Below are 26,490 nucleotides of genomic sequence, written 5' to 3'. Positions count from 1 at the left end.
TGTAATTTATAAGGTGAGAGTTCGTATTTCTTACTTAAAAGAAATGGCATCTTAATTACTGAAATTGAATTGCCATAAATTGAACCAAGAGAAAAACAAATCGTCCTACAAAATTCCTTTACAAAACATGAAAATACCTATGTGTTTACCGCAAATCCTTGGCTATGTTTTGAAAAGGCGTGTTGTATTCACATCAAATCCAATGAAGATCATATATATATATATCAAAAGAAGGTAAGTCTATGACGACTGGGATAAAGTATTTTCACCCCACCCTCTCTTCTCAAAATATTCCCTTTCACTTCCATTACGCATTTGTTAATAGAGTAGGTGGGCATTCATTAATTAATTAAAAGAAGGGAAACAAAAAAAAAAAAAAAAACTTACATCGAATGAGATTTCACAAGAATGGTGATTGGAAGATTCATTTTACCAAACCAAACCCAAATATAAATATTATACTGTTTGGATATAAAAACAATAAAACGTAGAAAGAGAGAGAAAAAAGTCAATATAATTGAATTTGCATGACTTAAAAAGCAAGCTTTTCTGGCAGAAGATTAATGTGTAGAATTAAAAAATGTTATTGGAAATTAGGTCCGCCGCACTGAACCCCTTTAGGTGTATTATTAAAAGTTGTAAAAACCACGGGTAATCAAATGTTTAGGGAAATGGAAAATTGATTTAATGTATTAATTGAAGTCCCCATATGAGGAAAAAATAGGTTAGAAAGGAAGTATAGAATGTGAATATAAAAAGAGGATATAGAGGAGGTATTGGAGGAACGTACGGCGCGGGGAAGAGGTGAGAACGTGTTGACGTGTTGGATAGAGACAGAGAGACAGATGGTCACACCGGCAAGTTGGCATGTTCACCAACGCCTGTGGGCACCCACAAATTCCCTTTTTTATTCCTCCCACACCAAATTATCTTTTTTTATATTATAAAAAGCGGCCGAAATTTGAAAGAGAGATGCTTTATGTCTATATGATGTGCCACGTTTGGCACCCTAATCTAGAACACTGCTATACCCACCTCACAGTTTCACAACAATTATAATACAAATTCTTATTATTATGATGAACCGACTGCACGAATAAAATAAATTATAAACCATTAATCTTATAGCATAATAATATTAAATGAGTGGGTGGCGGCGGCTGCTGCTGCTGCTGCTTCTGCTTCCGACGTGGACGTTGCTGCATTTTGAGGCGACACCCCAGGCTTTGGCACGAGTGAAAAGGGGATAATGATATGGGCCTGAGGCCCAATAGGGGGCGCGTGGAGAGCAGGTGATGAAAGGGCGTGGGAGAGGGTGCGTGTGATGAAATATTGAGAAAGGGGATTTGTATCCCACAAGGGGAAAATGTGATGGACAGAAGAAAGTGTGAGGGTTAGCTTTGATTTGATGAAGAACGTGGCATTGAAGGCGAATCTGGACCCACTCTTTTGTACGGCTTTGTATTTGCTCCCCCACCTGGGCTTCTTTTCGCCGCGTGGCTACTTCTCATCAAAGTCATCTTTGTTACCCCCAATCAACGTTAGGTCCCATTTCATTTATGTTACTTCTTGTTTATATATATAACGTGGGATCTACGGTCAATTTTGTAACAAAATTCAAAATGATTGTTACTTGGATACACACCACCATCCATCTCTTTTACTGCCTTTATTCAATTATTTGTCTCTTCTATTTGTCTGTAACAATATAATATCCATACCCATCATTTGTATTCATTCATTATTCTTACTCAGTAATCAATATTGGTATCGGTCTTCTTCAAAGTATCGGTATAAATGTCAAATGCTATCCTCTTGTAACTGTTGTTTTTATTTTAAACTTGTAACAAAGTTAATGTATTTTGTATGAAAATTGGAGTACAGTGTTCTTTTAAATAACTAAGAAATAAAAGAGCAGTAAGGGAGGCTTCCATTTCCCATCCACATCCACGGTGTGAGTAATAAGCTTCCTTGTCATTATGAGAAAGAAAATAGCAACTTTTCTTATATAAACTATTCCACGTCAAGACATAACCCGTGGAAATGAACCTGATTTGTTTATTTACATTGCAATCATTGTTGTGTTTCATTCTTTTAATATGATTCATCAACTTTAGTAGTTCTTGTATTTGTTGACGTATTCAAATGATTGTTTCATGAATTTGACTTTTAATTTTTTTTTTTTTTTACTTGGATCAACTTTTACAACATCCTCTGTGTTCAAAACTTTTGGATCTGAGTGCTTCAGTTTTATTTACAGAGTTTTCTTAGAGGAAAATGAGTAGAGAGTAAGAGCAAGAAATTAAATAAGTTTAAGTTCACGCTCATGTCAAAGAGGTCGTTGTAGTATAGTGGTGAGTATTCCCGCCTGTCACGCGGGTGACCCGGGTTCGATCCCCGGCAACGGCGATTTTTTTATTTATATTTTTTAACATGGTTTCATTCCAACACAATAATTATTTTATAACATCAATATATATATATTTATCATTCTCCTTTGTGATCAATTTAATTCTTAGCTAATAGCTTTTTGTAAATAAAATTGATTCCTTATGGTTTGTTTTGTTGTACAAACATTTGAATGAGTCTACACATTCTAGTTGTTAACATTAACGATTTTGAAATATAATCTTTAATTAACTAATGGAAATTTAAGAATTTGATTGACCAGATATGTACATACATTTGATGCAATATTAGTTTGTTAAATTTTAGAGAATGACATATAAACTAATACACAAAGTTTATTATTTTAATTTATCTGTGGACTTGTGTATTTGATATGTGACTAAAAGGTTAGAGGTTTGAATTTCATTTACTTTGATAAACAAATAATAAGATGCATTATTTGGTTGATACAACCACCTAACTAAGAAAAACTAACTACAATAATTCTTTCTTGTTAAGTATATTATTATCAAACCAACGCAATCATAACTTGTTCGTCCATAAATCAAATATCATCGTACCATACCAGTTATGATAAAAGTTACTTTTGAGGACTATGCACACAATCAACCAAAAATTATAACAAATTAGAGGGCTAGAGAAGTCAACAACACATTAATTCAAGTAGAGTAATGTTTTGATGCATTTGTTTAAATAAGGTTGATCATATGAAGGGATTTACAACTTTTGATCTTTGATATATATATATATATATATATGAATTGAGGAGAGTTTTAACCCATGTTATATAATTTATCTAAAATTTTTGACTTATACTAAAAGAACCCAAAGATTTTAACAACATATTGTAAACTGTTTAAGATCAAGATTGAAGGTTTTGGGTTATGTGAAAGATTGATTTATGTTTTTCCCATGACTGTCAAAAGGAATAGAAAGTACCCCCGAACCACATTTCTTCGTTTACCTGTTTACTCGATTTCTAGCACTGAAAGCTGTAGGGAGAAGCCTTTTCCTGCCGAAGCCAGAGACCGGAGGCCGGAGGCCGGAAGCCGGAAGCCCTAGCTTTCGATTTTAGCGTTTTCGTCTTCCCAGTAGCTTAATTATTGAATACGTACGTTGCTCCCTCCTCTCTTTCTATGTTTCTATCTGACTGTATTTGCCATTTCGTACCTGGGTTTTGAATCTTTTAATGTAAAGATACATATTTAGTTCAAATATCAGATCTTTAGCTATCAATTTGATTTCTAGGGTTTATTTATTTTTTTCGCTGCCCAATCTATGTTTTCTTATTCTGAAATTACAAAGAAAGTGGATTGAGTTGAATATAGTTGTTTTTGGGTTAGTAATTAAAAGCGAGGTAGGAGGTGCGCTGAGTAATGCGTGGAAATTATCATCGAGCTTGCTGGACACAAGGGGGCGTGTTCAGGTTCCTCGAGAGACGTGGACTTTTAGGCTCCTTCCTGCATTTTCGTACTGAAAGAGTTGCTTAGCTACATGTTTCATGAAAAAATGTTGGCTTGAGAAATTCTACTTGCCTTGAGAAGTTGGTAATGTTTGGTTTCTCATTTCGGCCTTCATTTTCTTGCCCAACAGAATGTTGGGTTGCATCAAGGATTTAAGCAACATTTGGTTTTCTAGCTACCCTCACATTTGGCCCATGTCTGCTATAGCATATGGCAGTAGCACGGTATACCCATCCTGGATCGACACACAGGCTTTGGACTTATTCAGCATGAAAGAATCTGCTCTCTTTCTTAGTTTCCTCTGTTCCAAGACTGTCAAATTACATAAATAGCCGAACTTTCTTTGAAACAAGGATAAACCAAAACACAAGGTCATACAAAAGCAAACCCACAAAAATAGAAATTTAGGCAAATTGCAAAATGGTCTCCAATCAAGTATAACATGGGACTAAGTTTTAATTGATCCTCTCATGCCAGACAAAGATACTTAGTTTCAAGGGTGTAAAGTCAACAAAGTCTCTAGAATCACGAAGGAAAATGGAAGCTCTACGGTGATTTTCATTTGCATACTGAAAAGTGGTATTGAGAAGAACACAATCATTCGGGTTTGATTGAAGATCATGGTGGGTGGATCGTCATGAAGATGTTGCCTCTAACCTATTGAGGTTGTAGCCCATTCGAGGCTATCAGTAACACTTTGGTGGTTTTGAGAATATTTCTTCTCGAACTCTCAGTACATTGGATTGCACTAAGGCTCATACACTAACACAAATCAAACAGAATTTGTAGTTCTCTTGCAACCACAAAAATCAATGATAAAAAAAGAGAGAATGCTTCCAAGCTTTGGTGATCCTCCAAATATCATCAACCATGTTATTTTCTATAAAGAAATTTCCATTTTTTTGGATTCTCATTGTTTAAACCAAGTCATGGGGGTCAAAGGAATTTTTAATGTGAATGATGATGCAATCAATCATTTAGCTATATTTATAGCTATAGCCTTATTTTCTCAGTGAAGATATAGGTATAGGTAATACTATGAATCTTGATTTAATTGAAAAAAATTGTTTAGGTCACTTGATCCCCTCTGTTTGACAAGTGGGTAATCTGAGCTTATCTACAAGAGCTCCATCAAAGCCTTCAATTCTCAATCCTTGCAGCCACAAGGATTTCTCTTCAAATGATCTTGTTTTGATTCATGACATCATCCATTCAACAGAAGATCTTACAGCTTCTCTTTCTCCCTCTCAAGTGTGATAACTTTGGTACCGACTTAGCAATGTGGAATCTCTTATGCAGCCCATGAATGATCACTTTGATGATATGGCGATTGAAGTATTCCTTTTTGACACTTTTTTATTTTAGAAGAATGGTAGGGAGATTCTTCCTCCTTCCTGACCAATGCCCGACAAATATGCATCTTTTATTGAAGCTCGTGGTCTTGAGTTAAGCAAAATCCCTCCTTCAATTTCACAAAAATTCGTTTTTCAAGGTTCCAAGGCTCTCATTTGGTCTTTTCATTTTTTTTTTGGAAGTTTGTGGAAATTTGATTGCAACTTATTTTTCCCCTTAATTGTTTTGTTACTTAGTTTGGGGATTATGTTTTCAAAGAATTTTAGGTGCCTTGGTTTCTCTTTTTTGGGCCTTGTGTGGACTTCAAAGGGATGTCTATTTTGGTTCAGCCGCATGTTATTTTTAGATTCTCGTGCTTTTACATTTGTGGAAATTACTTTTTCGAGGTTTTTTGGCCAACTAGTACTAGACTACTAGTATTGGTTCTAGTTGTCGGCTATTGTGGTTGTTTTTCAAGGTTTCTTCTCCATTAAGCTTTGACTTGATGGGATATGTTGGGTACTCCCACTTAGGTTTCTAAGTTTTGTGCGTATTTTTGAGTTGCATGAAAAGCCAAAAAAGTTGAAAAATCGCATAACTCAATTCAAATTGATATTGGTTTGGTTTTGGCTAGATGGGGTGGAATATATCATGAATGCATTGGAAACTTAAATGACAGTCCAAGCCCGCCCACTTTGTTCTTAAAGACCATTATAATCTATATATCTGGCAACCTAAAATCTAAAACAAAATAAATAAGACAACATAAAATGTAAAAGACAAAGTTAAGAAACCGAAGAATCAAATTTTAGAACCATCATGGATTGGCCTAGTTGTAAAAAAGGAGATATAGTCTCAATGCCTAACTAAGAGGTAAGGGATTCAATCCATGGTGGCAGGTACCTAGGAATTGATTTCCTACGAGTTTCCTTAATACCAAAATGTTGTAGGGTCAGACGGGTTGTCCTGTGAGATTAGTTTAGGTGCGCGTAAGCTGGCCTTGACATTTACGAATATATATATACACACGCATAGAAGAATCAAATTTTAGAATATCTTTTTCATCTCTTCAACTTCAAAAGCACACCTCTGTTTTTCTCTCTTTTCTTCTTCTTCTCTTTGTTTTTTCGATTTTCCAACTTTAACTTCCAACTTCATTTCATTTCCATTTCTATACTTCAACCCGCACTGACAATTTGCCACACCAACACCTTGCTTTTGACCATCTATTGCACCTCAGGCTTGCCATTGCTGATGGTTTGCCTTCTCTCTCTTTCTCCTTTGTTACCTCTCCAAATCTTCCAAAAATTTAACTTAGCATTTGGATTACAACAAATTAACTGAGCCATGGGCTGGGCACTAGCATCTTTTTTGTTGAATTAAATCCGTGGATAAATGTAATATGTATTTAGGCAATTTATGTTTTTTAGTGGATTATATTTAGTATCTTGAGGTATCTTGAACATATTCGTGTTTTAATTTTTTAGAAATTGCCGTACTTCCACCAAATCAGAATAAGTTCTACCTGGCTCTGATACCAATTTGTTAAGATACTTTTCAACAAGAACAAAATCTGAATTTATTAAAATGTAACTATAAGAAAATACAAGATAAACTTAAGTATAAGGCTGTAGGAATCCCTCTTGAGTACTGTCACCCAAACCCTAGATCACTCCATCGAATCCCTCCCTCTCACTTACCGATCCCTTCATTTATAACAAGATGTAACCACCCTAGTAACAACACTTACATAATAACTACTAGTAACCACACTTACATAATAGCTAATAGTAACTTCCTAAATATCTAATTATCCTTATACTCCTAACCCTATACTAATCTAGTTATCTAACAATATCCTATCCTATCGTTTATGTATCTCGTATCCGTATCTGTGCCTCATCGCTTGTCGTCTTAGAGTGCACCTTGTTGAAAACACTGGGTGGGTATGAGTTTGAACCTGAATGAGCGTGAGATATTTCTGCTTGTACTCATGGATGGACATGAGAGCTAAGCATGCCCATCACTAGTGTAACCCAAGCCTAACAACCAAGCGCCTAATATTTCATTGGGTTCTAGGCGTAAAAAATGCATGTGGAATTAAATGTGAATGAAAATGACCCGACTAAATTGAGAAAACTATTGGCTAATCAGTTTGGTAGGCTGGCTCGAGTTTCCTATTTTCTTTATATTTCTAGTGGTTCCTTTTGGGTTTGGCTCCCAAACCGAGCCGATATGAATCATTTACACCGCTAGTGTATTTAACAAAATAAGGAAGCCTCACATTGAGTTCTATATGGCATGTTATGAGAATGATTATGAATACAACTAGAAGATAGATGAAGCAATGACTTCCGGTTGAAATTTCAAGAACACCATTTCTATATAGCTAGTTTTGAATTCTGTTTGGTTAGTTTTCTCAAGTGTGTAGTCACTCGATCTTCTTTCTACCGAATGCTGGTTCTTTTGTCCCGTCGATACTACATATAAAAATCTTCTTTTCTCACATAGGTGACCTTTTTTTCCTCAATGTGTACCTTGTAGATGCTTGCAATGATATGGACACCAAGAGGCATGACAAGCACTTGAGATCGGAAACCGTTACTGCCACTGAAAATTCTGAAGTGAATAAATTGTCCTTTGTAGGAGAAACTGAAAATAGTGGCAATATTGAATTTTCCAGTCCGTCAGGTAAGCCATTGGAAAAAAAGGAGGAACAATCACATGGAGAGAGCACAAAATTCGAATCACAGAAGTGCCTGAAGGATAAGGGGACAGAAGATCAAGAACCTACTGTTGGTGATAAGGATGTAGAGGCTTTGAGAAATAAAGATTTTGGTGGCTCAAGTTATAACAAGGTTCCATTGTGCAATAGTGAAGTTATGGTTGCTACAGCTACCAATGGATCAAGTGACACCTTAGAGGATTCTGACATTGGATCAAAAAATCACTCGGCTGGACGGATTATTGGTACCAAGAATCCTGAGAGAGAAAGTGAGCAAATGGGCATGCAACTAGATAATGGAGAAAATCAAATGGCATCAAGGTACTGATGAGGGTGGTTCTAAAACTTCCTTTGTTACTTGTCAAAGTTCCATATTAACATTTCTGATAAAAAGAAAAGGCCACCATACAATCATCTTTTGCAGCTAATGCATAGTGGTTATTTTCTTACCTTGTCAAGTGTCAAGGATAGTTCTTGATTAGCTCTTCCTAACAATTAGAATTTCCAGATCAACTGCTTCAAAAAAGAGGTCAAGAAGTTTGACCCCCGTTGCTGATGTTAATGGTGAAGAAAAACATCCTGCTGCAGCTATCTGTGACTTCTATGCTAAAGGATGGTGCATAAAAGGTAGCTCTTGCAGCTTTTTGCATATAAAAAATAATGCATACGGTAGTGACCAGCATTCTGAGGAACGTGCTGGTGCTGCATGTTTGAAAAAACAAGCTCAGCTCAATGAAGGTGAGATCAAGTAGCTTATGCAGATTCCGATATTCCTTTTCTATCATCAAATTCTAATAGTACTTTCAAATGGCACAGGTTTGCAATACAATGCAGATGTGTTGAAATCACCAGTTATTCGTCATCCACCGAATTCTTCTCTTCTAAAGGACTCTTCACTTTCTTTGAAATTTGGAATTTCTTCAGAAAGAACTTTACCGAGGGACTTTGTTAGGATACTAACAATAATTTAGACTGAAAGGACTGTATAAATGGCTTAAACAGAGGCGGTACTCTGGTTTACTTTATTTATATATAAAGCCAAATGATCCAGATTCACAAGATGAAAAGAAATAACAAGAAACAACAAGGAAAAATGCAGAAAAGATCATACCAGCCTCTTGGTTTTAAGAGACCCTGGTGGCTGCTGTAGCCCTACCTCCTAAAAGTTAAAAATACCCTAGCTACTCCAACCTAATAATCCTATTTATAGACTCACATATTCCTCAGCCCAGTGGGCCCTACCACTCAGAACGTCCTTCCAATCATTTCTCCATAATAATTCCCTGTGCAGTTACTTTTCTACCCTTCCTCCTATAAGTATGGATAATTGGGGGTCTTACAGACTTCTCCCAAAGCCAAGGATGGGATGGGTTGCATGAGAAAAACAAAATTTTATTGCATCAGAGGGAGGATTCACTTTTGAGTGCACTTCCCGACTGCCAGAAATTGCCTTCTACTAGTTTTGGTGCATCATTTCCCCTTAGTAGAGGGCTTTCTGCATCAAGGCTTGAGTTGCCTCCTGAGTTTGGAGTCTCTTCAGATGGCTTCACCCCATTGGGTGTCATGGAGGAACCCACTAATGTTGCATGCCCACGTTTGCTGAACGATCACCTTTCTCCAGTTCTGAGAACTTCTCTGAATTCAAATCCTACTCTTCCAAGGGATGCTATTTTATCTTCTCGTTTCACTACCTCTAATGCTTCTTTGTTTCCTCTTACGTCTTCCTCAAGTGCAAGCCTCCTCAATGCTCATAAGATGTCCATTATTGACAGAGAACATCATGTTTCTACACCGGCCTCCTCGTTGATGAGAAGTTCCCCCTTTTCTGCTTCTGGATCAGATAATTCATTCACTCACGTGTCAAAGAATCCTTCAGAATACAAAATGAAATGTTCGTCGGACGATTGGGAACCGTCTGTACCTTTTAGACCATCATTTTTCATTCCTTCAATAACTACGGCGAGCCAATACGACCCTTTCTTGGATAGCATGGAGGTACCGAGAATAGTGGGTTGTTCTTATAATGTTACTCTTGATCGTCAAGGACACGAAGAAGCATCACCTCTTAGTACTTTACAGAGGGCATCGGGTAATTTTGTGGTTCCTGGGAGCTCAAAGCCAGAATTTAATGATGATACAAGTTCTTTATCCTCCCACAATAAAGCTGCAGATAAGAATGGAAAGGTTGGCCATCTGCAAGGCAAAGATCCACTTTTGTTAGAACCAGAAATACGTGGATCTTTTGGTCTTGATGGCCGCTTTTCTAGGACTAGAGAGGATGATCACAAGGGTCTCACTTGTGAAAAAGATGTTACCAAAAAGAAGAAAATGGGTATCGGTGGTGAACTAAAGCTTCCAAATATTTCATTACATGAAAAGGACTCTGAAGCAGATAGTGATAGGCAACTTGGTGATATGGATGGTAAGCATCTCATGGAGGGAAATGCTCCCAAAGAATCAAAAGCAACTAGGCACTTCCGTTCTGCTCTCATAGAATTGGTGAAAGAAATATTGAAACCTAAGTGGCGTGAGGGTCATCTCAAAAAGGATGTGCATAACACAGTTGTTAAGAAAACATTTGATAAGGTTCTTGGTGCTCTACAATCTCACCAAGTTCCAACTACTGTGGAATCAGTTAAGCAGTATCTTTCTTCATCTCGTCCAAAGATCGAGAAGCTAGTCGAGGTAGGTATCTTTGTTAGAAAGATGAGTATACTCTGATGATGTTGATCTTGGGATCTTCATAGAATCTTTGTCTTACTGACAATGATCAACATTTATATGCAGGGATATGTTAGTAAATATGGAAAATCTTGAGATGGCAGGATAGCACATTTTTTCTTTGGGTAAGTTTTCTAAGGATTCTACAATTTAGAAGCCTTGAAGAGTTTGTCGAAGGTTGTTTTACAATCTTGATTATTGGAAACAACTTGAAACTAGTTGTGATGGTCGTTATTCAATGCATTGTGATATTTACCTTTCATAAACATCTGTTCTCCCCTCATTTTGTTCTGTTTAATTTTTCTTGCTAGTTCTATCAGAAAAGAACTATTTATCGCCATATAACCTGTATATCTGCTCTTGATTGTAAATAATAAGGCTCATCCTTCATTTATTCATGTGAATGATAGTAATGACATAAACCTAGAAATAAAAAAAATGCTAAATTTATAGTTAAATAACACTTTCAACTTGATTTATTCTTGCTTTCTGTCTCACTGATCATTCTGGTATTATTTTCATGTAGCAGTGGGGAATGGTGTAGTCATAGTTTAGATTTACGCATTTGTGCAATCTGAGCTTAACAACTATAGATCAAATTTGCAGTTTGGGCTTGTACTGGTGTCTTTTATTCTGATTGGTGCAACATTTTGTGAGCTTCTTCTGTTTTGGAAAAGCTAATACCATACATTCCCATGTCTGTATCTGTCTTTGCTGGTTAATGAATTCTCTTGTTTTCGGTTGAAAGATAAAAGACGAGTTTTTGTTATTAGCTGCAGTGCTTCTGAGCCAGTTTTTAGAAGGTAAGCAAAGTTTTCTTATATCATTAGTTGCCGTATCTAATTTCTGATATGTTGTTCTTATTGATGTATGGACTTGTTGAAATTTTGAGATACATTTATTCTAGAGAAATTTGGTAGGAACCAAAACACAATCAACTATATTGGAATGTAAATGACAAAAACTTAAATGCGAGGAACTGGGACCCTCCCCAAGCCCTAAGTCACCAAAAGTATTACCTTGCTTCTCTTTTTTCTCTCTCTTTTTAGGTATAACCAATTATGGTAACGACCTCTCTAACTAGTTACTAATATACTGTTAATATCCTAATATCACCCGAATTCCATTCCTGTGAAAACTAATTGTTGTGTTATTTATTTATTTCGAGTCCCTCAACTGTGCCTATCTTATTGTTAACTTTAATTTTTATAATAGAATCTTGATTTATTGTGAAACATACACACAGGCTTTAGACCTGTATACACATATTTTGAAGAAAAAAGAACGACTTTCATGGAAAGAATGCAGAGTCAGGGGGAGCCGATTCAAAAGGAGCAGGAAAAGAGTCACAAAAAGGGCTTAAGTTCAAACTAATAAAAGAAAAGATAATCACAAGTCCTTAGTCATGGATTACCAAAGGGACACCTTGAACGTGGCTAAAGCCCAAGTCTCCCCAACGACTGTCCTTATTACTAAAGACTCCTATTCTTCTCAAGCTAAAGGTTTCATATAGCTGCAAACAAGCCTGCCTGCCATAAAAATGCCCCTCTATCACTAGGGGGGAGGGGAGATGTAATAACATCTCCATCACCATCATTGCCATGTACAATCTGCTGGGAGCCATCTTAAGAAGACTCCAGGAATTTAATTCCAATATCATGGTTCAGACTTTTCGTAACCTCCAGTATCTGTCAAATTTTAGATAGAAGTGATACGTTCTTGCATTTAAGGTTTTCGATACTGAGACCAACTTTTCCACAAAGAAAGACTAAAATTTCTATTTCATCACATGATGAGGCTTACCAGCCAAACTTGACTCTTCACAGAGGAAGCCCATTACCATCTTCCAAGTTCACCATCCACACCTTCTTTTAAAAGAAAGGCATGGTTCCAGATATCTGGCTTACACTTTGAGGAGGCTTCTGGTCTAAATTTAAATCGTTCCAAATCTTAGATTTTGGGAATTTAACTCTACACTTGAGGGAATTGGACTGGTTGCAAGGTGGGCTACTGGCATGACATATATCTTGGCTTGCCTTGGGCGCGATCGTTATCATGTTGGATTTCTATTGATGACAAAGTTGACAGAAGATTACAGTCTTGGAATCATTCACACATTTCCAAGGGCAGTGGTTTTACCCTTCTACAAGGAACTTTATCAATCCTCCTCCACCTATTACTTATCCCTATATAAGATCCCACTCAAGGTCATTATTCTCATTGGAAAATCTTACAGAAACTTTTTTGTGGAAAGGGGGCACTTCATATTCTGGGATGCATCTTACTAGATGAGACAAAATTGTTAAGCCTCTTTCACATGGAAGCCATAGCATACAAGGCTTGGGTGACAAGAACCACCAGGCTCTCCTTACTAAGTGGATTTAGAGATATTATCAAGAAGAATAGGCATTATGGAGAGAATACAATTGAGAAACAACTTAGACCCTGGGATTCCAATTGGGAGGAAGTAAATCACTTGATACGTACCTAAAACTCTCAACCCCACTCTAATCTTTTCTAGGAATGTTCAGAAGACTGATGACCCGACAAAACCTCAGCCCAACCTAGCCCATTCTCTTCTTTAATGCAATTAATATAAGCTGCGGTTGACATCTATAGCTCAAGTTAGGTAATGGAAAAATGCCATTGGTGAATTCAAAAGCCATTCCTATCAACCACGAAACCTTCGTCAAAATCAGATTGAGAAGCTTGTTTGAGCAGTCAACAAATGCAATTTACCAAAAACCCAAATAAGTGGAAAGGATCACATTGATGAAGGGACGTTGCTTCTAATCCACATTTCTATCTAGAGTGAAAGCTCTTAGACTCCAGAACTGCTTAAGGAAATCCCAACAAAGCCTCTCATTAGATCTAGCTTAGATATCATTCCTTTCTTTTTTCTTGTCTTCCAATCTTGAGGAGCAATAATTTATCTCTGACCATTTAATTGCCAGAATGTATACTTTGGCTTTGACCAACAAAGGCAGCTGAGCAAAGAGATATTGTACCAGGCAAACAAGGCTTCACTCAGCCAGCCTTTACATTAGAAACTTAGCCTCAATCTTCTACCTGCAATTGGTATCCTCTAGTTTTGTTTTTTTGCTAGTGTTACTACTCTAGCAATTGCATATGTTTAGGAGATGAATATGATGGTAGAAAGTTTTTGTTTTTTCTTCAATCTGTGTGGTTTGGAAAGTACTGTGGAAATGGGGCAGTTTTTGCAGAAGTGCTGATCACAGTAAACACTGAAGAGTCTAAAGTTTATTGAAGGAATGTTTACCCAAGTTAGATTGATTGATCGATTGATTTGGTAGATGAATTCTAGTCCCCAACCTAAGTTAGTGAAATAATACACGGTATGAAGGTAGACCGGATTAGTGAAGCTTATCGAGGGATAATATATATCGGTTGTCACTTTACCTATTAGAAGTGGATGTCTTAGAAAATTTTTGTTCTTTTGGGATTTTAAGCTTGTAGTCTTCAAGTATCTTAAACATTATACGTTCCATTAGCTGTTCAACTATCTCCTTGAATTCTCCTATATCCCACTTTTCAGGATTGTTTTTGCATTAGGCTGAGATTTTTGCTATTTTGAATGGTGGTATATAGCGGACCTCAGTTGCTAGACCTTTCTTCCTTTGTTGGTACAATCTTTCCTTACTTGATTGGAGTTTAATTCATCTCTCTCTCTCTCTCTCTCTCTCTCTCTTAAAATTGTAAGGAAATGATGGCTATAAGGTCTTGTGACAATCCCGTCGGTGTCCTATATTTTTGTCTATACCCATGACATCTTTCATGGGAAGGAGAAACGACTGGAAATATTGCAAATTGCAAACCAAAAAAACAAAAAAAGGAACTTGAACGAAGATGCCAACTAGATTTCTTATAACTTCTCCAATTTATGTTATAATCAATGCAAATCATTATGTACCATTATTCACAGTATTGTTGGCCCTCTAGCCCTTCCATCGAAAAAGAATGGTATTAGATTTAGGTGACTGAACTTAAATAATTTAACTATTAGATTAGACATGTCATATATATTAGCTATCAACATTGCTCTTACTGGCAAAAATGCTGTAAGGATAAGGTAAAGAGAGCTTAGAGCATCGAATCAAGGAGTTAACTCATGCCTTTTGGGTTTGACTTTTGTCGCATGTTTCTCTTTTTGTTTGCTTTACGACATACCTCTTTGGCAGGGCACATCACAAAGGATTAGTTTGTTCCCAGTTCACAGTTCTATACACTGTGATTTGGTTTCTGTATAAACTTTATCTCCCAACCTTGTCTGCTTCAAGCTTAACTGATACAAGTGCTTCAAAGAATTCGAGGCAACTGTTTGTCAGTCATTAGTATGTAACTTAGTGTCGGTTCGAAATGAACAAAGTACTTAAAAAGGTCTAATACTCCTTTGTGTTATTTGTTTATTGCTTAGTTGAGATGCGATGGAAAACCTAAATGGTAGATTGATTCCATTATTCACATTTATTAACTACTTTGAAGTCTGATCTGACTACACCAAGTAAAAACTCACTCCCATAAATCATGGCGTGCTTTGTGAGCCTCAGTGTGACATATAATATAACCTAACATTTTTAAAAATATATTTTTTCAAGGCAAGAAGATAAAACCTTTCTATTCCTAACGTGGCATTTGCTTATTGGAGAGTGGATATGGCAATACATCCAGAGTTTTGTAATGGAGAAATAAACATCCATCTCCCTTAATTGGATTAATGGATTTGGATGATGAAATTCATCAACCGCATTATATTTTCCCTAAACCTTGAAAAAAAAAAAAGGAAAAATGATTAAATTAAGATTCCACCAAAGCGAAGTCCAGATTCTTGGAGTGGCATCTTATTCTGAAGATGGGATATTAAATTTCATTTACATCCATTTGACAAGTTGGAAACAAAATCTGAGCCGTTAATAAGTGAAGAACCAAGTGAAGATATCCACGTGTGAGCTCTCAATTTGAGTTGAATCATCTGACCTTTTGCACTCAGAAATGGGACAATATGTGTGTATATATATCTCTCTCTCTATTATTAAAGTAGGAGACAGTAATCCACATGTAAAGCAACCCATAACCTGCTCTGTATCTCTCAACAGATATTTTCCCTTTTGTCACCATGTTTACGTTTACTCACTCTTCATCCTTATCCATTTCATATATATTTTATATTTTCTCTTTTTATATTTCCATCCTATCATTCACCTTTTAATTTTACTGCACCAGTTCCTCATATTTTTTCTGTAACAAATTTCAAATTTTAAATGTTTCAACAGAAACTTTTAAAAGTACATTAACATAATCCATTTTTTGTATGTGTGATGATAGTTTATTTTTCTATTCATACCAATTTCTCCTAAAATTTCTTTTAAAAATATTATAATTAATTAACTCTTCCAAAAGAAATTTGTGAAAAAAATATATGTTATATCACTTTGACTTGAATGTTTATTGTGTGACAAAATAACTTGACTGTTTATTCAAGCATCTCTCTTCCCTTATCTATGATTTAGTCATGCAAGCAAACGATAAGATCAAACACTTTAATATAAGTAACTGATACGATTGACAAAATTTATAAAAAATTTATGGATAATTCTAAAAGTTCAAATATTAAACTTAGAATTTAGATATTTCAAATATTAACTTAAAAAATAAAATAAAATACACTGTAATTAAGTGATTTATTAAACATACTTCGCGTCGAAGTTTGAAAATAAAATAATTAAAGACTGTAGCCCACAATGCCAATATACTATGTGATCATGGCTCGATAGTAATAAGTACATTAAAAAGGAAAAAAAAAAAGAATTAACCAACTCAAGAAGCTAAGTTAACCTTGGTTAATTGACCCCCCCTTTCTTACCTGTTGTTTAGTTAAGAGTGGATTGAAAAAAACATAGGTGCATAAATATTGGTAAAAAAAGATATTGGGGCTAAGGTCTATTTATAAAAGCATACACAAGATCACTACAGAATTGGGGTTCTAAACGAAGGTTGGAACTTGGAAGTGAAAAAGTTGATAAGCAATGGTTCTGCTTGAGACACTTTGGGATGATGTTGCGGCTGGACCTCAGCCTACCCGTGGCCTCGGCAAGCTCAGAAAACTCAGTACTAAGCCTTTGGTCGTTAAGGGTAATTCATTCATAATCTTCTTTTCATTCTGATAGTTAGTTTTGTTGATCATTTTGATACAAATTCCTTGTTGGTTTTAGATTTGGAAGGAGATGGAAGCAAATACCAAAGATCCACGTCTATGCCAGCCAGTCCGGCAACACCCACCACTCCGGTCACACCTGTCACGCCGTTAACAGCGGCGCGTAAGGATAATGTTTGGAGAAGCGTCTTCAACCCTGGTAGAAACTTTGCTACCAAGACTATTGGTGCTCAAGTCTTCGACAAACCTCAACCCAATTCTCCAACTGTTTATGACTGGTACGTACATCAACTTTTCACTGGGGCGACTGTAATCCACGCGCCGCCGAGTGGAATATAATTATGGTGATGGTGAAGTAAAATTAGATTCTGGGGTATCTTGTCCTTAATATTCCCAACAGTTGGTGGATGATAAAAAAAACGATTCGAAGTTCTGATTCCCCCGAGTGAAATCCAAAGCCGTCAGATCTGTTGACTTGGTCATGGTTCTGACATCTGAGGGCTTGGATGAGTCCTCTATTTTTGTCGTATATCAAACTGACATGAAACTCTTTGTTTTGCGGTTTCAGGCTCTACAGCGGTGACACCAAGAGCCAGCACCGTTAAGCGGTGGCTACGACGGCGGTTGAATGTAAATAGTGTCGTGTGTGGTGACGTGAGCCGGTGGGTTCTGGATGTGTATGTGAGATACATCTTCTAACTAGGTTTCTTCGCATCCGAGTTGTCCCAAGCAAGTTTTTATAATTGTAGTGTTAAATTTGTGTGAGTCTATAGTTAAGTAGGGGTTAAGTGTGCTGACACAGCCAATGATGGGACGACTACTTCATATAGTCCGCCGTGCAGGGCGGTGATAAAATTGGCTCATGATTGCCGTTTAAATAAAGATGGTGTTTTTTCTGTCATTGAATAAGTTGATATTTTATGATGCTGATAGCGCATTAAATTGTGATAATATCCAATCTTGATTACATAGATGGCGTGTAATTGTATTGAAATGTTAGTAATGGAATGGACCCACCAAGCTTTAAAAACCTCTACGGTGGGGGCCTACTTATTTCCACCTTGGCCCCACAAATGTATTAAAAGTTTGGGAAAATCCAAAAGGAATAATAACAAACAACAATACAAGCGGTTTATGGATAAGGATAGAGTCGTAATCAATGAGCTAGGTTGAAGGTTAGAATTATTACAACGTTTATTTTATTCAATCTTACATCATCGATTTTACTTTAATTCCATAACATCAATCTTAATTATTGGGCCAATTTTAATTAGCAGTTGAGAGATCAATTCCAATTGGTTTTCTGAGAGGGAATCAACCACATAACTAAGTTTGACTAAAATTTTGCACCGTCTCTAGGCGAAGTTATAACTCATTTAAGTTTAGAATTCATTTGTCTTAGAGCAACATGAGCATTTGTACATAAATTGTTAAAAGAAGATCATAAGAACTCCACCATTCAATAATAAACTATCATGAAAATGGATTGTAATCCATACTCCATGGTATATATATTCACTTATCAGAACTTTTATCTGTTTAAAGTCAGTTAAATACTGCAAGGTTGATGAAAATGGCACATATACATGGAGAAATGGAGAAAGCAGTAGCAAGAAACTAACGAGGGAGTTGTTAAACAACACATTCAGATGGGGGAAAAAGACCTGTAGCAGGAACTTCTTATAGCCCTTGGTATCTTGAGTTGATATATACGTATGGAGATTTGCCAAAATCTTCAAGGATGAATTGCTAGTAAGCACAAGTGCTTTTTCTTCTTAGCCAAACAAATTCCTCTTCATCAGCAGAACTCTAGCCCTTTTTCTTATATGCCAAAAGCTGGAATCAAGGGAACAAGCTTAAAATGTGGTACAAAAGGCTTGTACAAATGGTTATAAATGTAGTGTGCAACTTTTACCAGATAGCCACAAGCTAGCCTGTGTGCTTTGAGTTTTGCTGTCGATAGTGTCTCTTGCTCGTTTAGTATCTGTACACTTTCTTTACATGGGTTCTTTGTCGCTTCAGAGGTGGAAGGATCGAGTTTCACCTGAAGCTCTTTTGCCACGCATATTTCAACAACGTCCACTGAAAGTGAGGTTTCAAGAGCAACGTACTGTGGAAGAAAGGAAGCTCAAGAATTAACTAAATAAATGAATAAAGACTTTAAACAGATAAAGTGCAGCTCCATTAAATAACTGATTACTTGACTTAGGTGTCCAATCATCACTGAAGGCCTGCAGCAAATATATGGTCTTTGCAATGCAGGTATAGTTCTATCCATGGAAACGAGCAAAACGTGGATGTCCAACTAAAATCAGGAAGAGTAGGCAAAAGTCATTGATGAATAGAAACAATAAAAGATTGTTGAGCTCTTAAGCAGCATCTAAAAGAGGCATAGCAAAATGCATGTGATTAAGTAGGCGAGCCCTTTCTACACGTTAACATGTCCACAGTTTATTCATAAGGAAGTTTAGTAACACATCAAATAGTTGTTTTTACCTCCTCCTCACTGACATTTTCTGAGTTTCGAACATAATCTGACAGCTTCGCGATGCGGTTATTCCTGGAAATTTTACCAGCCCCCCCATTTGTACCCCCATATCTAGTGTGACTTCTTATTCCACCTTTGCCCCAAGAAAGTTTTTCCGAGCTACCAACAAGCCCTAAAGATGCACCAACTTTTTCTTTGTTAACTTCATATTCATGTTCAATACCACCACCATCTGCTCCGTCTGCTCCGGTAGCTGAAGAAGACTGTGAAAATCTAACAGGACCACATCTCCTGGGTCTTTTAGGTCTAGTGTCCATGCGCTCATCAGCAGAAGATGAATTTTTGCTGACATCATAATCATTTTCGTCCTCATTCTCATCAAAGCATAGACTTTCAATATGATTTTGGAAGCTTTTGGGTCCTCTAGAACTTAATCTCCTCGAAGGTTTAGAACGTTTCCTACCCAAAGATTCAGTTTGTCGTTGAAGTGTCTGAGCTATGGAAGTTTGGATCTGTAGAATAATCAAAAAGTAACATTTTAAACAAAACATGAAGATAAAAGTAAGCGTGATCATATATACCCAATACAAGTACAATCTATAATAACCATTTTGATGTTCAGCCCGAGATGTTTCCAAGTTAAATGGAATAGAAAAGCACAACAACGAAGAAAAACATGCTCTATTTCATGTCCCAATTGCCCCCACAACTTTTCATTGCATATCGAATAATGACTTAAATAATTCCTCTCTCCCTCTCTTGGTCGGTTTTAGCACAACAAAATATGTGGTTTAATGTATATTGAACAATGTAAAGTGAACTTATTAACTCTGGAAACAAACAAATTCGCAGAACTTAGCCTTCTCACCTGCTTATTACGAGCTTTCTCTTCTTCTTGGAAAGCCAGTTCCTATCCATAAAAGAGATAAATTAACAAAATTGGAGCATGCAGAAATGGCGATATCAATTATCATTTATCAAACACCACGCTTGCAAGCTAAAACATAATATTCCCACCTCTTCCTCATATTTTTCAATATCTGGATACAACACAGCAATCAAGGTATCATAGTTTGGATCATCTCTCAGAGAGCGTCGACTGGCACAATGAGTGCGGCAAGCAGGGCACTCCTTGTTACTGCAGCAAATTTTAGTACAAGTTTACTGGAAGGTAGAGGGAAACTTTGCGACGATACTTATTTATTTTCTTGAGCTGTACATCAATTAGAAAAATCAAAATAAAAATTACATAAGGACATACCCTAGACGCATCGATTTGTCTATACATTCCCTGCAGAAGCGGTGCAGACATTCCATAACTGTTCTGGTTTTTTTTATGATTCCTGCACATTATGAATTGAAAAACACTTAACGACCACCTTAAGAAAACTACTCATGCATAAACATCCAAAATGACTCTGAGGTAACCTCACCAAATTCACCTAAATATATTTTCCAAACATGCCAAGACTTAGAATGTCATGGCTCATAGTACTTAATACAACCACTGAAAAATGTCAAATTTTAGGAATGTTTTGATTTGGAATTTAGTTATTGTCTTATGATAAGGAAGATATTTTCGTGTTAGCTGTCAGTGCATAAACTGAAAGCAAGGAACAAGAATCTTGACAATACGGGCATTAATTTACAAATTGTTGTGTGCAAACATGTAACAACATTACAAACCAGTGGCTCCAAATGAACTTATATGTAGCCTGAAATGGTAAGGTTCCAATAGGAACGTTGAACACCAAAAGAAATGAAAACCAAATCCCATAGCCTCATATGTGAAATAATTCACTCACTCGGAGGTGGAAAAATTAATCCTCTACTCCACAGCATTTCATCCCGGAATTAAATTATTTGAAATAGCCTTATTGGTAGGTCAGTTTACAAACTAACAAAAGTAAGTTAATTATATATGATGATTGATTTTCAGTATGTAACAACAATCTTGTAAAAGTCAGTAAAGACCTGGATAACACATTGAAACCTATATTAAACAGCTAGATCGTTTTCAAGTAGTAAGCATGTTTATGCACTTGGAGACCGCAAATTGTATAAGTATTCAAACCAAATGTTCAAATCAATAGAAATCTTTTCTTACGTGAGATAAATATGTTCAGCAAGAAGGAATTAGTCAAACATACCTAAGCAGATTGGACACTGAACTTCTTTCCGAATGTCTGACAGTTTCACGGCGATAAATCTGGAAAAGAAAACCAGACAGAAATTTAGGATGCCGGAACAATCGCAAAACACCTAAGATCGTGTTAATTGTTCAAGGAATTCTACTGTTCACCATGCAACTATAGAACCGATAAACAACTTTCTGTTCATAGTCTCAAACACAAATATTCTATGACACGACCCAAACCCAAATAGTTCGTTCATCGCGTGAGCGAAAGGGCACCGCTCAAGCTGTCAAGAATTTGGGTAAAGTCGTTCCTAATGAAATGCCGGGATTTCCAGTCGTTAACCTATTGGAAATTGCGTAAAATTGGATCCGATAATCAATGGCGGGAACCACCAAAATTTTCCCGTGAACGCTTCAGTTATAGTAAGCTTGATTCCACGTTGAGTCAATAATTGATCTCGAATCATGTGAGCTTTAACATCATAAAGAAGCTAAAACCATGTGAGCTCCATCGTCATTACCCACCCAGCAACTCATAGCATATGTAAAAACAGATTGATCGCACATACAACCTCGAGAACCCACTTCTCCCACAAGATCCAGCTCCCAATTCTACTAACTATAATCGGAAAAGGAACGCAAAACTTGAAAGTAAGGAAAACTCCGGTGCAGGAAAAAAATCGACGAGTGCCTCAGTACGTGAAGCCTACACAGCTGGTCTTCGAATACGGTCACAGCAAGACCTCAATGAACAATACCACGAAGCACACCATGCAGATCCCAAATCAATCCCAGCCAGTTAGCCACCAAAGAAACTCCATAACCAACCAGACGAAATAAATCAAAAGAGTAAATAGAGTAAAAGGGAACAACACGAAAAAGAAGACGAACAAAAAGAAGCAAACGCAAAACAGAGCTCATAAACGGAACATACTCGTCCTCATCTCCTTGACTGGACGAAGAGCTTCGATCGGATTCTGGGAAAAGAAGGAACGAGAAAGAACACCACGAACTCAGTACAAACACAAAGAAAATAATTAAAAGAAGAAATAATAAGATATATGAAATGCAGGAAGATGAAAGAATAGGGTACATCGTGAAAATTAAGGTTGGTGAAGAGAAAGTAGAAGCGTACCCTGAGATTGTTCATCTTGAGAGCGTTCATTGTTGAAGGTATTATGGAGTCGCGGCGGCAAAAGATCAACATCGAGAGAGTCGTAAGCGCGCTTTCGAGCCGGCATTGCTTCGGTCTGAAGCAAAATAAGTTGAAGAAAGAAGGAAAAGAAGTTGTAAGTTGAGAAAAATTGAGGTTCGTAGAGCACGATGGAAGGGGGCGGTGGAGCAAAATATCAGAGCCGAGAGGGAGGGAGCCTCGTTTTCGTGGTTTTACGAAATTTCCACGGCATCAGATTTTGATTAAACAAATAAAAAGAAAAAAAAGCACACAACACCAAAGAATTTTGGAACGCTCTTTCATCAAAAATGCAATTTACATAATATACCAATTTCCATACTCTACCAAATAAATCAATCTACCGTATTTTAGTCATTTTGTATACAAATCATCTCTTCCTTTTTATTATTTCCTTATTTGTTTGTAATTTGTAAATCTGTTCTACCAATTTAACAATAACAATGTTTGCAGCTTAATGCTTCAAATATGCTTTTCTTTTTAGAACGAGACCATAAGGCCACATTTTAGAAAGAAAAAGTCAATGGGTCGTTTATCTACATACTCTTTCCCTCTCGTAATTACAATGAAATAATCTTTGATTTCAGATCCTCTAAGCAGCACAGAGAATTCATTTACATACAATCATTTTCATGGCTGTTCCCAATGCAATCACTTCCCTATTTACCCACCTACCCATTTCTTATTTCCTGAGTTCAACCATCTTAGAATTGAATGTGTTTTATCCACTCATTTTTCTCCTTTCTTATTTTAAAATGCTTTGTAAAAATGTCCGTTCCTTCAAGTTGATAAATCTACAAGAGAATATAAATTTAATAATATATCATTCCTTAAATGCCAGTAGAAAATTAAGTTATTTCAAGTTATTGGATGAGTTTAGTTAATGATGATTTTATGTATGCAGTTTAAGTGTTCTGTAAGGTCTTGATTAAGACAACAAAATAAAAAATAAAGTTTAATTTGTTGATATGAAACATATAATAATGATAGTTTATGTTTAGATAAGATGCCATTGGACGTCATATTTATATTGTTTTAATTTGTGGCTGAATGTGAAAGATGCCTTGGTTGATTAATTTCTTGTACATTGAAGTTTGCAATGGTCTCTGCTAACCTTTTGGCAGAGGGATCTGAGTTGAGTTAAGGCCAAGTGATTTCACTACTACTTAAGTCCAAACTATTTTAACGTTTTCGTTTTGTATAATTAGTTGCATAATTTAATTATATCACTTTTGTTCTATATTATTATTTAATATTAAATTATATGATTGAGTGTGCCCTTATTTTCTAAAAATTATAGGACTTAAAAGAAGTTAGACAGTATAATCTCTTTGTGGAGATTTTCTACGAGAAACGAAATTCATGCATTCATTAGCTTTTTTTTTGGAAAATTAATCAAATGGGTAAATTTTATAAACTATGAAAGAAAATAAACTTCATTTATAAATTAAATAGGATATAAACACGTTTGAGAAAATATGAATTAAAAGTGGTTGAATTATTAAGTTGAAAATACCTTATAGAGAGGGAGATACAATCTACGTGGCATTGTAACGCATGGTAAAAGTAAATAATCGATGCCACGTCAGCTGTAGAGAGTAAATCTCCTCGACGAAAGTCTAGTCATACCTGTGTGCACGTCACAACTTCCACACGCCCACCTCAAGTTTTACAATTCCATGTCCATTTATCAAAATACCCTTCATTTCACCTCTAGTTTAGAATCTGACTCCATTTTTTTCTTTCGACCAATGGAGGCTATTACCGCCATTTCAATGGCAGTTTGAATCCGTTAAATCTCAACAGAAATCAGTAAAGAACTCACATATTTTTGGATTAGTTTTAGCACAGCCATGGCTCGTAATCTCATATTCCTTCTCCTTCTCTTGTCCTTCATTTCCCTATCATTTTCAGATTCAATTCCATCTCCCGATTCCGAATGTGAAGCTCAGCTTCAACAAGACTGCCATGACAGAGCCGAGTCCCTCAAACTCAAGCTCATCTCCATTGCTACCATTTTAGTCGCGAGCATGATCGGCATTTCTCTTCCTCTCTTCTCCCGCGCCATACCAGTTCTTCATCCAGACGGACAAACCTTTGCAATCGTCAAGGCATTTGCCTCCGGTGTGATTCTAGCAACTGGTTATATGCACGTTCTCCCTGATTCCTACGATTTCTTAACATCCCCCTGTTTGCCAGAGAATCCATGGCGGAAATTCCCTTTCCCCACATTCATAGCAATGCTTTCCGCTATCATGACTCTAATGTTGGACTCGTTTTCGTTGAGTCACTTCAATAAACAGTCGATGCAGGATCAATTATCAGAAGAGGAGGAGGAGATCAATAATGAGGACCGCAAGGAAATGAGTGAAAATTTGGGGAAAGAAGAAGGAACCGGAGAAAAACTCGGGTCGCAATTGCTACGACACCGTGTTATCGCGCAAATACTAGAAGCTGGGATTGTAGTGCATTCGGTAGTGATAGGGCTTTCACTAGGGGCTTCGGAGAATCCGTGCACCATAAGACCGCTCATCGCTGCGCTGTGCTTTCATCAACTGTTTGAAGGGATGGGGCTTGGAGGGTGCATTCTGCAGGCGCAATACAGGATAAAGATGAAGGCGATAATGGTGTTTTTCTTCTCGGTTACGACGCCGTTTGGAATAGGATTGGGGATTGTGTTGTCGAACGTGTACAGTGAGAATAGTCCGACGGCGCTAATAGTAGTGGGGATTTTGAATGCTTTATCGGCAGGGTTGCTGAATTACATGGCGTTGGTTAATTTATTGGCGCATGATTTCAAGGGGCCAAAATTGCAAGCCAATCTCAAGCTGCATATATGGGCTTATGTTGCTGTTTTGATGGGAGTTGGAGGCATGTCTTTGTTGGCAACATGGGCTTAGTACTTTTGTCACAACAGAAGAGTTAGAATTACTTTTTTCTTTTTTTCTCTTTTGATGTATATTGCTTTATTTTTTCATTTTTTATGCAGGATAGTGTTTTGATTCTTTTTCCCACTAGGACTTTCTCAAGATTATTGGTTAGTACCCGCAGCTATTGTTGACAATTTTAGAATATCATGGCACTGAACATTAACAACACTTTTAGAAAATTCTTCAAAAGATAATAGATCAATAAATTAATTAACAACAGTTGTATAATTTTTTCTGTTCTTTTTTACATTTATAAGATAGAAAATCCAACATTTAACTTAAAAACCCAACTCCATTTGATTCAATTTACTGGTTGCATTAAAATCAGAATAATGCTTCACCTCACCCTTTGTTTTCCATTTAAAAAAAATGTGTAAACAACGATATATACACTTCAAAAGGACAAAAACGAATACGCGACAACATTTGATTGGCTATGGTGAAATTCATTTAGTTCCTTTTAATGTGAATACCTATTAACACTTTTCTTTATTTTTTATTTATATAATTAGTCCTCTATGATTTGACAAGTTAATTCTACTAAACACATAATTAACTATTAGCAAATCTTTTTAAGACATTAATACGTTTAAACCAAATTACAAGTTTAGTTTAATTAAATTATAATCTAACTCCTACCATTAAAAAAATAATATAAATTAGAGCTAGAATTTAACCTTAAAATACTATTTTATGAGCTTATGAATGTTTTATCAAACCTATATGGTGAGAGTTTTATCAAAACTAAATTAACTTTTTTCATCAACAAAATTAATTTACTAAATATAAATTTACATCCATCAAAATTTTAAAAATTCAAAATTCTAAACCTCAAAAAAAATGAGTAGAATCAATCATATATTACAAAATTTAAATTCTAAAATGCACTTACCAAAGCTTAGATTATTCTATTTTTAATTT

At 36.2% G+C, this 26,490-nt stretch overlaps 4 protein-coding genes and 1 non-coding gene across 5 annotated transcripts; 4 read left to right on the top strand and 1 right to left on the bottom strand.

Moving 5' to 3' along the window:
- The first annotated feature begins 2,337 nt into the window (after positions 1 to 2,337).
- Positions 2,338 to 2,409, top strand: TRNAD-GUC. The gene has a single exon. It is a non-coding gene; the product is annotated as a tRNA-Asp (tRNA).
- Positions 2,410 to 3,228: 819 nt separating this feature from the next.
- LOC101203293 (protein FRIGIDA-ESSENTIAL 1) lies at positions 3,229 to 11,048 on the top strand. The gene is made up of 6 exons (XM_031886968.1): positions 3,229 to 3,520; positions 7,749 to 8,250; positions 8,438 to 8,667; positions 8,746 to 8,873; positions 9,274 to 10,614; positions 10,717 to 11,048. The coding sequence occupies exons 2-6, from the start codon at positions 7,763 to 7,765 to the stop codon at positions 10,744 to 10,746; spliced, it is 2,217 nt and encodes a 738-aa protein (XP_031742828.1). The 5' UTR covers positions 3,229 to 3,520; positions 7,749 to 7,762; the 3' UTR covers positions 10,747 to 11,048.
- A 5,428-nt stretch (positions 11,049 to 16,476) lies between these two features.
- Positions 16,477 to 17,773, top strand: LOC101202889 (dormancy-associated protein 1). Its single transcript, XM_004134649.3, has 3 exons — positions 16,477 to 16,800; positions 16,881 to 17,100; positions 17,391 to 17,773. The coding sequence occupies exons 1-3, from the start codon at positions 16,695 to 16,697 to the stop codon at positions 17,425 to 17,427; spliced, it is 363 nt and encodes a 120-aa protein (XP_004134697.1). The 5' UTR covers positions 16,477 to 16,694; the 3' UTR covers positions 17,428 to 17,773.
- Positions 17,774 to 18,280: 507 nt separating this feature from the next.
- LOC101203783 (putative E3 ubiquitin-protein ligase RING1a) lies at positions 18,281 to 22,894 on the bottom strand. Its single transcript, XM_004134902.3, has 10 exons — positions 22,583 to 22,894; positions 22,382 to 22,424; positions 21,461 to 21,519; positions 20,572 to 20,653; positions 20,328 to 20,448; positions 20,179 to 20,220; positions 19,319 to 19,822; positions 19,023 to 19,127; positions 18,738 to 18,932; positions 18,281 to 18,658 (listed from the first exon to the last, which is right to left on the bottom strand). The coding sequence occupies exons 1-10, from the start codon at positions 22,686 to 22,688 to the stop codon at positions 18,632 to 18,634; spliced, it is 1,284 nt and encodes a 427-aa protein (XP_004134950.1). The 5' UTR covers positions 22,689 to 22,894; the 3' UTR covers positions 18,281 to 18,631.
- A 1,490-nt stretch (positions 22,895 to 24,384) lies between these two features.
- LOC101204028 (zinc transporter 7) lies at positions 24,385 to 25,780 on the top strand. The gene has a single exon (XM_004134903.3). The coding sequence runs from the start codon at positions 24,493 to 24,495 to the stop codon at positions 25,537 to 25,539; it is 1,047 nt and encodes a 348-aa protein (XP_004134951.1). The 5' UTR covers positions 24,385 to 24,492; the 3' UTR covers positions 25,540 to 25,780.
- The last annotated feature ends 710 nt before the right edge of the window (positions 25,781 to 26,490 follow it).

This window comes from Cucumis sativus, chromosome 6, assembly GCF_000004075.3.
Source record: "Cucumis sativus cultivar 9930 chromosome 6, Cucumber_9930_V3, whole genome shotgun sequence".
In the NCBI taxonomy this organism is placed as follows: domain Eukaryota; kingdom Viridiplantae; phylum Streptophyta; class Magnoliopsida; order Cucurbitales; family Cucurbitaceae; genus Cucumis; species Cucumis sativus.
This window is presented reverse-complemented; position numbering and strand designations above follow the sequence as displayed.

Bases quoted from the DNA above. Each gene is read 5' to 3' on its own strand.
- LOC101203293 (XM_031886968.1), top strand. From the start codon at position 7,763: ATGGACACCAAGAGGCATGACAAGCACTTGAGATCGGAAACCGTTACT. The intron at 8,251-8,437 runs GTACTGATGAGG...TAGAATTTCCAG, and splicing joins GAAAATCAAATGGCATCAAG to ATCAACTGCTTCAAAAAAGA. The intron at 10,615-10,716 runs GTAGGTATCTTT...ATTTATATGCAG, and splicing joins AGATCGAGAAGCTAGTCGAG to GGATATGTTAGTAAATATGG.
- LOC101202889 (XM_004134649.3), top strand. From the start codon at position 16,695: ATGGTTCTGCTTGAGACACTTTGGGATGATGTTGCGGCTGGACCTCAG. The intron at 16,801-16,880 runs GTAATTCATTCA...TGTTGGTTTTAG, and splicing joins TAAGCCTTTGGTCGTTAAGG to ATTTGGAAGGAGATGGAAGC. The intron at 17,101-17,390 runs GTACGTACATCA...TTGCGGTTTCAG, and splicing joins TCTCCAACTGTTTATGACTG to GCTCTACAGCGGTGACACCA.
- LOC101203783 (XM_004134902.3), bottom strand. From the start codon at position 22,688: ATGCCGGCTCGAAAGCGCGCTTACGACTCTCTCGATGTTGATCTTTTG. The intron at 20,449-20,571 runs GTATGTCCTTAT...AATTTGCTGCAG, and splicing joins GACAAATCGATGCGTCTAGG to TAACAAGGAGTGCCCTGCTT. The intron at 19,128-19,318 runs GTAAAAACAACT...TCCTGATTTTAG, and splicing joins AAAATGTCAGTGAGGAGGAG to TTGGACATCCACGTTTTGCT.
- LOC101204028 (XM_004134903.3), top strand. From the start codon at position 24,493: ATGGCTCGTAATCTCATATTCCTTCTCCTTCTCTTGTCCTTCATTTCC.